Below are 11,822 nucleotides of genomic sequence, written 5' to 3'. Positions count from 1 at the left end.
ATCATTTGATATTGTAATCGTCCTAAGAGTTTGATGTTGCCTTCAGTTTTTACTTGGTATCTTATGTCCCCGTTGTTTGATATTCTACTCAAGTTTATCCGTCATTCAGTTGTGTTCTAATAAATAAAATAACAAATGGTTTAAAATGTTGTTTGTTACACTAATACAGATATGGCCTAGCTTAATCTGGAGCGCCTGTGTTGACGAGTATTAATTTGTTACACTAATACAGATATGGCCTAGCTTAATCTGGAGCGCCTGTGTTGACGAGTATTACAGTGTTACACTAATACAGATATGGCCTAGCTTAATCTGGAGCGCCTGTGTTGACGAGTCTAATGAAGTAGAGTGTATCGTGTAGCAGCTGTGAGGTAATGACGCGTCAACAGCTCAATTAGCTGTAATCAATCATCAGTAAGCTTAACACGTTTAGTGTAACGATTGAGTCTCCGTTTTAATGTTAGCCTGGTCGTTGTCTTCTTCCTTTTTAAGCCTAAAAGGAAAACATACCACTGTCATCTAAGATGTTACACTGGATAAATATCATGGTCTCGACAATCCCCGTGTGTAAACAGTGTGTCGACCATCCCTGTCTGTCACCAGTGTGTCGACTATCCCCGTCTGTCACCAGTGTGTCGACTATCCTTGTATGTCACCAGTGTGTCGACTATCCTCGTCTGTCACCAGTGTGTCGACTATCCCCGTCTGTCACCAGTGTGTTGACTATCCCCGTCTGTCACCAGTGTGTCGACTATCCCCGTCTGTCACCAGTGTGTCCACTATCCCCGTCTGTCACCAGTGTGTCCACTATCCCCGTCTGTCATCAGTGTGTCCACTATCCCCGTCTGTCACCAGTGTGTCCACTATCCCAGTCTGTCACCAGTGTGTCGACCATCCCTGTCTGTCACCAGTGTGTCGACTATCCCCGTCTGTCACCAGTGTGTCGACTATCCCCGTCTGTCACCAGTGTGTCGACTATCCCCGTCTGTTACCAGTGTGTCCACCATCCCCGTCTGTCACCAGTGTGTCGACTATCCCCGTCTGTCACCAGTGTGTCGACTATCCCCGTCTGTCACCAGTGTGTCGACTATCCCCGTCTGTCACCAGTGTGTCGACCATCCCCGTCTGTCACCAGTGTGTCGACTATCCCCGTCTGTCACCAGTGTGTCGACTATCCCCGTCTGTCACCAGTGTGTCGACTATCCCCGTCTGTCACCAGTGTGTCGACTATCCCCGTCTGTCACCAGTGTGTCGACTATCCTCGTCTGTCACCAGTGTGTCGACTATCCCCGTCTGTCACCAGTGTGTCGACTATCCTCGTCTGTCACCAGTGTGTCGACTATCTCCGTCTGTCACCAGTGTGTCGACTATCCCCGTCTGTCACCAGTGTGTCGACTATCCCCGTCTGTCACCAGTGTGTCGACTATCCTCGTCTGTCACCAGTGTGTCGACTATCCCCGTCTGTCACCAGTGTGTCGACTATCCTCGTCTGTCACCAGTGTGTCGACTATCCCCGTCTGTCACCAGTGTGTCGACCATCCCCGTCTGTCACCAGTGTGTCGACTATCCCCGTCTGTCACCAGTGTGTCGACTATCTCCGTCTGTCACCAGTGTGTCGACTATCCCCGTCTGTCACCAGTGTGTCGACTATCCTCGTCTGTCACCAGTGTGTCGACTATCCCCGTCTGTCACCAGTGTGTCGACTATCCCCGTCTGTCACCAGTGTATCCACTATCCTCGTCTGTCACCAGTGTGTCGACTATCCCCGTCTGTCACCAGTGTGTCGACTATCCCCGTCTGTCACCAGTGTGTCGACTATCCCCGTCTGTCACCAGTGTGTCGACTATCCCCGTCTGTCACCAGTGTGTCCACTATCCTCGTCTGTCACCAGTGTGTCGACTATCCCCGTCTGTCACCAGTGTGTCGACTATCCCCGTCTGTCACCAGTGTGTCGACTATCCTCGTCTGTCACCAGTGTGTCGACTATCCTCCGTCTGTCACCAGTGTGTCGACTATCCCCGTCTGTCACCAGTGTGTCGACTATCCTCGTCTGTCACCAGTGTGTCGACTATCCCCGTCTGTCACCAGTGTGTCGACTATCCTCGTCTGTCACCAGTGTGTCGACTATCCCCGTCTGTCACCAGTGTGTCGACCATCCCCGTCTGTCACCAGTGTGTCGACTATCTCCGTCTGTCACCAGTGTGTCGACTATCCCCGTCTGTCACCAGTGTGTCGACTATCCTCGTCTGTCACCAGTGTGTCGACTATCCCCGTCTGTCACCAGTGTGTCGACTATCCCCGTCTGTCACCAGTGTGTCCACTATCCCCGTCTGTCACCAGTGTGTCGACTATCCTCGTCTGTCACCAGTGTGTCGACTATCCCCGTCTGTCACCAGTGTGTCCACTATCCCCGTCTGTCACCAGTGTGTCGACTATCCTCGTCTGTCACCAGTGTGTCGACTATCCCCGTCTGTCACCAGTGTGTCGACTATCCCCGTCTGTCACCAGTGTGTCCACCATCCCCGTCTGTCACCAGTGTGTCGACTATCCCCGTCTGTCACCAGTGTGTCGACTATCCCCGTCTGTCACCAGTGTGTCGACTATCCCCGTCTGTCACCAGTGTGTCGACTATCTCCGTCTGTCACCAGTGTGTCGACTATCCCCGTCTGTCACCAGTGTGTCGACTATCCCCGTCTGTCACCAGTGTGTCGACTATCCCCGTCTGTCACCAGTGTGTCGACTATCTCCGTCTGTCACCAGTGTGTCGACTTTCCCTGTCTGTCACCAGTGTGTCGACCATCCGCGTCTGTCACCAGTGTGTCGACTATCCCCGTCTGTCACCAGTGTGTCGACTATCCCCGTCTGTCACCAGTGTGTCGACTATCTCCGTCTGTCACCAGTGTGTCGACCATCCCCGTCTGTCACCAGTGTGTCGACCATCCCCGTCTGTCACCAGTGTGTCGACTATCCCCGTCTGTCACCAGTGTGTCGACTATCCCCGTCTGTCACCAGTGTGTCGACTATCCCCGTCTGTCACCAGTGTGTCGACCATCCCCGTCTGTCACCAGTGTGTCGACTATCCCCGTCTGTCACCAGTGTGTCGACTATCCCCGTCTGTCACCAGTGTGTCCACTATCCCCGTCTGTCACCAGTGTGTCCACTATCCCCGTCTGTCACCAGTGTGTCGACTATCCCCGTATGTCACCAGTGTGTCGACTATCCTCGTCTGTCACCAGTGTGTCGACTATCCCCTTCTGTCACCAGTGTGTCGACTATCTCCGTCTGTCACCAGTGTGTCGACTATCCCCGTCTGTCACCAGTGTGTCGACTATCCTCGTCTGTCACCAGTGTGTCCACTATCCCCGTCTGTCACCAGTGTGTCGACTATCCCCGTCTGTCACCAGTGTGTCGACTATCCCCGTCTGTCACCAGTGTGTCGACTATCCCCGTCTGTCACCAGTATGTCGACTATCCCCGTCTGTCACCAGTGTGTCGACCATCCCCGTCTGTCATCAGTGTGTCCACTATCTCCGTCTGTCACCAGTGTGTCCACTATCCCCGTCTGTCACCAGTGTGTCGACTATCCCCGTCTGTTACCAGTGTGTCGACTATCACCGTCTGTCACCAGTGTGTCGACTATCCCCGTCTGTCACCAGTATGTCGACCATCCCCGTCTGTCACCAGTGTGTCGACCTATCCCCGTCTGTCACCAGTGTGTCGACCATCCTCCGTCTGTCACCAGTGTGTCGACTATCCCCGTCTGTCACCAGTGTGTCGACTATCCCCGTCTCGTTTGTTACCATTTTTAGGAGCAGCTGACAAATCGATATATTCACCTTATTTAACACTATTGCAGAATTGAGAAATATTTATAAATTCTGCTATATTTCTCTCGCTGAACATTAATCGTTACAATTTCCCATTACATGTGTGATCTACTTGGAACTTTGGCACAGACAGCACAACCGTATACAGCGAGTGGCCATATCGGACAACAATCACCATGAGGATCACGTGATATTTAATTCAAGATTCCCGTTAAGTTTGACGGAGTAGTCTCCCTTTGAATTATATAATAGTTAGAGAGACAACCTTGATTGTAATGACTGTTTTCGAATTACGCTCCTTTTTGTGTAGCTGTCCCGGTAGCACAGAGCGATAAACGAATGCACTTTAGGCCTACATAATGTAGTACTCAACCAACGTATAATGAACAGAAGTCGAGTTACATAAACAACACCACAACAAACATCATATCTGTTTCCTTCCCGCACTAACGATAACATAAATACAGATAACCTCGGTACGTACACGTACTCTATCTAGCGAGTCTAACTTGTTTTGTAAACAAATATGCCGTAGACGCACGCTGTAAAGGACTGGTATTATCTTTGAAAAAAATGCACAATGATACAGAGTCAAAAATAGAGGAATAAAAGGTCTGGAGAATCATGGGTTGTATTGTCACAACAATGCAGAAATATTTATTCTCGTATTCTAATTTCTTTAAAACTGAAATGTCCTGTGTAGATTTATTCCAAACCGTCCATGTTGGTGTTTCACTCGCCGTTTCTAACGATCGGAATGTGTGTGGATTTCTAGAATAGATAGAACCTTATCCTCCAAAAGAAATTTGAAAATAATGCTATATCTTTCTTCAGATATCTATTAGGTACGTATGCCAGACTCATCAAATACTTTTGAACGTCACAGAAAACAATGACATCTCGGACTCTCCAGGGGTCGGTATATTGTAGAAGGAACGCAGTAGAATGTCAATATATCTATAGTAGATCGATGGGATCCGAATAATATTTAAACCTTCGGATGCCCTCGCGAGTTTAGACAGACTTCTGGAAACAACACGTGACATACGACATCTGGACCTGAATAACTCTTTATTCAATGACTCTTGATTTGTAATACAAATATATGGACTATCAAGCAAAACAATATATATAATACACAATGGAATATGTTTAATGAAATATTTACATACATACAAGTTTTACATGTCACACCTGTACTTAAATACATATAAGTTTTACTTCAGCATGATCTGTTGGTTTAAGGCCTTTGTTGTTTACTCCTATTGACACCAAGGATTCCCTCATTAGAACCTTACCTGTGTCCTTTATTTCCATGTCAAATCTACCAAAGAACCCTTGTTCCTAGTTAGTTATGTCAAACCTTATGTTTACTTGTCTACAATGGGATGAATTATTGAGATTAACAAGTGTTTTCGGGAACCTATATTATCAAAAGAAAATAAAACCCGATGTAGACATTATCAAAAATAAAAGTTTGCCCCAAGCCATTGTGTTTGATTTGCGTAGATTGACATTGGCAGTATGAAACATTGGATACCCGTGCCAAGGGAGACAACTCAGATATCCTTGCAAAAAATAATATACGCTAACTTCATTAAGAATATCAAATAGCATTAAGTTTAGTTAAACATTCATAAGTGATCAATTCACGCGAAAATAAAGCATTAGACAACAATGCTGTCGATGCCGATACATTTAACAAAACAGAAAATGTCAAAACTTCTCCGTACGTACTCCATGACAGTGATATCACATATCATAACAAATACATTTAATTTTACCAAAATAACATATCCTTTCTGTCTCCTCAAAAAAAGCCTGCAACTTTAATTATATAGCATTGAGTGAACAAAACGATGACGTTCTTCATCCTAGAAATGGCGATGAACATGAGGCACAGATGTACGATAGCGACCCACTTAAACTGACGCATCGTTACCTGAATAAAACTGTTCGGACAAACAGGCCCGAATCAGCATCACCGGGAAGGTGTCCATGTCGAAAGAGTTCTCGGTAAACAAACACATGCGCTGTCGACCTAGACTCAATTTGAAGTGGACTTGTCTGGGAAAGGTGTTTTACACCTGATCTCTTCATTTGGCAAGTGAGTATTGTCTGCTTCGTGTACGTCTAGTTCAGACGGATGTAGGCGGATGCCCGGAGAGGAGTGTGCGCGCGCATTAGGTTTATATGTCATATTAGACTCCTCTAACCATCGAGCGAATCGTGGGTCAAATTCCTCTTCGCTCTCGCCTAGTTTTACCTTGCGGTCATTGTTTGAAGTCAGAGCGTTATGAACGTCAAGATTGTGGGTGCTAAGTGTCGCGTGACCGTCGTACTTTCGGGTCGCCTTTTTTAGACCTTGTTCTACGACATACGTGTTGACGTTCGGAATCATCTCTGTGTCGTCCCGAAAAGACACTTCTTTGCTCCAGTTAAAGTTATCTGGAAGCCGGTACGAACATCGGATTTTCTTTTCCTCTCCAACTTGACTTGTTTCCGTTCCGCTTGTGGGCCGGCTCAGAAGCGTACCTGTCGCCATAGCATTTAACTGGTTGACAGGTGTTTTTGAACGCCGTGGAACGGAAGTCATGACTTGAAGTCGAGGCTCCAGTGGGGAGGGAGAGGTTATGGAGTTTATCCGCCCACCCGTCCTGTCATACTTTAGAGGCACCCTCCTTATGACGTAATCCGAATCGTTCGTGCTTACATTCGGCTGTACATAGCTATCAGGGTGGTTCATTTTTAACTTCCGTTTAAACAGTTGTAGTGACGTATGAATTGTCATGTGTCGTTTTGAAGCTTCCGATGAGCGAAACGCAGGCGCAGATTTGTTGTTCCGGCTAGACCGGATCGCGCTGCCACGAATTTCATACTTTGAATCCATAGAATTATTCACATTCGATTGCATGCCGGATGTAGATGATTCCATTAAGGGCTGTTTACTCTCATTTAACTTGAAGGAAACTTTTGGAACAGCACCCGGCTTAGTGTCCCCAGCTGCTATTGTTTTTGGCCGCTTAAACGGATCCTTTCGATTTTCGTCATTTCCAGAACTTTCCCGGAACTGATCGTCAATAGCGGGGAATGAACGCGACCCTCGACCTCTAGTCTCACGTAAAATTTTCAGATGAATCTTCTTTAAATTGTCGTTTTTCTTATCGGTCTTGTCGTCTGATTGTTTGGTACTTGCGATACCACCTTTTTTCCTTATTTGATAAATGACAGTGGTCGGTTCCGGTGTAGGTACGGGTTCCGATGGCTGGTCTGCCGGATCTGTCTGTCCAGAGGCCTGTCCGATTGTGTCCGGTAAAGCAGTGGTCAGGCCCTGCTGTTGGACCATGTCAACGATCTGCCGTCTGAGGCCGTCAGCGTGTGATTGACGTGTGAGCGGACTCCTTCCGGTTGTCGTGGGATGTGACGACGCGGGGGTGTACACCCGTAACATGGCCAATCGTTAGCGTCTCCTGTAACAGATAAAATAGACCATTGGTGACACATATTACTTCAGCAGTTCTTGTCTCTAAAATCTTACATATTAACTATATGTTTGAAGCATAACTATTACCGACGTTACCACGTGCACCGATTCCAATCTACCGGCCTGGGAATTGACGGCTCTCTTTGCAGACATATGAGTAGCGAGGGAAATACATTATTACCGAGACCTGTATTTCTGGCCACGCCGGGCATGGAAGCTGTGTCCAGTTATGTTTTGTAAAACATTAACAAGATTTCCATCATATCATTGCAATCATTTGGAGTTTTGTTTTCTGATTATATGATACAGGCCAAACAAACTAACTCCGGTCACGGCTAAAACTGAATGTGTTTGTGTTTACAACTACATTTATGCAACATGTGATCTTGTCTCTGGTCCCATAAACCATCCGGTTACATTTGGAATTAGCTTCCGGTCACACTGGATTCACAAAATACGCTTCGGGTCCAAACCAGATAAACACTGGTAACATTTGGGTAAATAAAACGTTATCGTGACTCGGATTTATTTCATGAAAACATCAAATTTAAATCACTGTCAGAAAAGAGAGCAGAATGTTAACCTTTAATTTCTGATTTTAAACGTCGCACTATATTCCCACGACACCATGAGTAGTAATTGTGTTTGTGTATTAACAATAGTAAAATATATACAGGTTTACAATAGGCTTATCAGGATTAATTTAATCCGGTAGTAACCTCTTGACAAGTGCTATATTATTGCCTTATTGTGGCTACCAAACCGTGTACACAACACATGGCTGTGATTAGAGGTAATCCAGGTACCCAGACACCCTATTACAAACGAAAATCAAATAGATTATTCTATAAATGACTCTCGAGTATCATGTGACTTCATAATCAAAAAATTTTCGTACACTTTTATCATCATGTGACCTCCACCTCTCGTACATCGATACTATTATGTGATCTTGTGTTTTGTTTAGACAATGACCATCACAAGGTGACATTGTCCAGCTGACAGTACCGCGTGGCCGTCGGGTTTATATCTTATGTGAATCGTCATGTTTAGTAATATCGATGTCACAACATATAAAACTTTGTGTTCAACTCTTTGTGTTTGCTGTTGAATTACGTTAAACTCAGACGGAAGTTCGGTAAACAGTGTATAAGTGTATTACTGACGTTTGCCCTGTATCAGTGACAGATAAATACGTTTTTTAAATGTTATTGATAAGACCAATATTTACCTGTCATATCCACGTATCTGTCTTAAACCCCCAACTCACGACCCGCCATGTCGCCGACGAAACAACGCACTAGCGAGCTCAATCAATGATAGCCACACCAGTGAAAATGTGACGTCACACCAGTGATGATGTGACGTGACGTCGTCCAGCAGCTTACCACACTCTCACGAGTGATTCCGCTACATAAAACTCTAACGAGTGATTCCGCTACATACAACTCTCACGAGTGATTCCGCTATATACAACTCTCACGAGTGATTCCGCTACATACAACTCTCACATGTGATTCCGCTACATACAACTCTAACGAGTGATTCCGCTACATACAACTCTAACGAGTGATTCCGCTACATACAACTCTCACGAGTGATTCCGCTACATACAACTGTCACGAGTGATTCCGCTACATACAACTCTCACATGTGATTCCGCAACATACAACTCTCATAAGTGATTCCGCTACATACAACTCTCACGAGTGATTCCGCTACATACAACTCTCACGTGTGATTCCGCTACATACAACTCTCACGAGTGATTCCTCTACATACAACTCTCACGAGTGATTCCGCTACGTACAACTCTCTCGAGTGATTCCGCTACGTACAACTCTCTCGAGTGATTCCGCTACATACAACTCTCACGAGTGATTCCGCTACATACAACTCTCACGAGTGATTCCGCTACATACAACTCTCACGAGTGATTCCGCTACATAAAACCCTCACGAGTGATTCCGCTACATACAACTCTCACGTGTGATTCCGCTACATACAACTCTCACGAGTGATTCCGCTACGTACAACTCTCATGAGTGATTCCGCTACATACAACTCTCACGAGTGATTCCGCTACATACAACTCTCACGAGTGATTCCGCTACATAAAAGTGGACAATAACTGATTAATCCGATTTCTGTTTGGTCGATTTTATTAATTTTAAGGAATTTGTCAAGATCGACAATTGAACTCCGATATGCAAGAGAACACAAATGGAGTAATCTCCGTTTGATACAAGGATCGCCAAGCTAGTTACGTCTATGTAGTATTTCAATGCTTCAGCACCAACCAAATATGTATTGCAAAGTCGCTTAGATGGTTGTTCGTGACATCAGTAAAATTGTTCTAAATACCATGCTTGTGTTTATATCGTTATGTGTGTAGGTTACATAAATCACCGCTATGTAGGAAAACGGTTTTATCGATTTTGAAATCAATAGAATTAAGCTGAGATATTCCGCCGGCCGTACCTGTCAGTCATAAAAGGGGTCGGGATTATTTTGCCAACTTCAAACAACCACTTCATCTAAACTCAATACAACACCAAGTCATACCACAGTGTAAGTGGATGGGTATCTACCGTATGGGCGATATCAACAAAACATCTATAGTTGCTACTTCAGGACGTGAATTATGTTGGAAATGTTTTAATGTTGTAGTATCTAATGACATTTTCACCTGTCCGCCTTATCACTTTTCTAGACTGAGTGTACTTACTGTATTGCTGCCTCACACCCAGTTACATAATCAGTACACCAACATTAGCTCGATGGAATTACACTGTCGTGATTCTGGTGTACAGGTGTTGATACATAGATACTTCAAAACATAAAATAAAACGCTTATTCGCGTATTTGTAAACTATGGAGCATGATAAACTATCTATCTGTACTTAATTGAATGAAATATCAAAGTTGTTTGAACCTATTCACTTCACTATCACCTAACATACATTCGTCCATATGTAATCAACATACATTCGTCCATATGTAATCAACGTACATTCGTCCATATGTAATCAACGTACATTCGTCCATATGTAATCAACGTACATTCGTCCATATGTAATCAACATACATTCGTCCATATGTAATCAACATACATTCGTCCATATGTAATCAACGTACATTCGTCCATATGTAATCAACATACATTCGTCCATATGTAATCAACGTACATTCGTCCATATGTAATCAACATACATTCGTCCATATGTAATCAACATACATTCATCCATATGTAATCGATACATTCGATTATCGATTAGTTGCCAAACAGTTCAGATATTGATTGGTGTCGATTAGTGATTACATTAAATGATTACACGTAATGCCACCTGAAACAGACTGGTAATTGAGTTTAACACAAGCAGGCTATGGGCGTTGTAAACATGCCTGTTTGTTAAGTCGTCACGGCCAACAATACACACCGTCAATAGTGGAATCAGAGGCTGAATGGCCGCTCCGTGAGAATAGAACCATTTATAGAAATTCAACAGAATCAAGGCTCTGTGAAATATAAAACTACGCAAACTTGAGAATGGTTAAAATGCTGCAACACAAATGGAAATATGACTCAATTTTCATTGAGTAGTTGTTAAAAGCATGTGTCAAGGATACTTGTAATAAGGACTTGGTTAGTTGTTTGCTGTGTTGAGACCTTTAATTTGAAGTCAAACGATAAAAACGCGACACAAAACGTGATATATGTATAGGAATCATCGTTGTTATCGGTACTTTTTGGGTTCAAATATTTTGCATGACAGCAACTTCATTAAACTGATAGTTATTGGAAATGTGTGGTTTTAGTTTCACCTTGTAATATTTACATTGTAGCATCCAAGTGGTGTAAATACTGTTGTAGTTTCCTCTAGATATTCCTTACTTTGTGTCCGTTTATCTGTGTCAATGATGGTTTCTGTGTGTAATAATCTATCATGTTGGCTGTAGATTCCTCACAGAACTAAAGAGCAGCCTATGACTGGATTTCTTGACCTAGTTTAGACATATTTGCCAGAATTAGTAAAATTGTAGTTTGTGGACCCAACGTTTGTAGAGTCTGACTATAGTCTGTACACACGTTTCAAAAGTCAATTATGGTCTGTTTCTGGGAGTGGAACTTTTCGATACTGTTTGTGTATAGATTTCGGGAGCGTTTTGTAAGATTTTAAGGGACATGTTCCTACATTTTCGAATCCTTAATAGACTTATTAATAATTATGTTCAATTAATATTTTTAACACACTTAGACTACACCTGTTTTCTGTTATCATGACCGTGAGATTTAAAAATAAAAGATTGAGTCTATAACTTGTGTAAAGTGGCGTACATATCACGCAAGTCACGTGTAACGATATCCGGCTTTAATTCATTTACTTAAATTAATCAAAATACACTTATAAGCTTTAAAGATAGCATGAAAGGCGTAATAGATATGCGAAGCTAGTGTTTTTTACAATTTATCGGTAGATAAGAGAACTATAAGGTTTGTCTCCTGCTAG

At 43.9% G+C, this 11,822-nt stretch overlaps 1 protein-coding gene across 3 annotated transcripts in view; it reads right to left on the bottom strand.

Moving 5' to 3' along the window:
- Positions 1 to 4,881: 4,881 nt before the first annotated feature.
- Positions 4,882 to 11,822, bottom strand: part of LOC117339286 — a 46,164-nt gene continuing 39,223 nt past the window's right edge. For all 3 annotated transcript variants that reach the window (XM_033900797.1, XM_033900796.1, XM_033900798.1), the window contains exon 2: positions 4,882 to 7,297. In XM_033900797.1, the coding sequence (XP_033756688.1) occupies positions 5,875 to 7,278 (1,404 nt within the window). In that variant the 5' untranslated portion in view covers positions 7,279 to 7,297 and the 3' untranslated portion in view covers positions 4,882 to 5,874. The remainder of the gene's footprint in view (positions 7,298 to 11,822) is intronic.

Source organism: Pecten maximus, chromosome 12 (assembly GCF_902652985.1).
Source record: "Pecten maximus chromosome 12, xPecMax1.1, whole genome shotgun sequence".
Lineage (NCBI taxonomy): Eukaryota > Metazoa > Mollusca > Bivalvia > Pectinida > Pectinidae > Pecten > Pecten maximus.
This window is presented reverse-complemented; position numbering and strand designations above follow the sequence as displayed.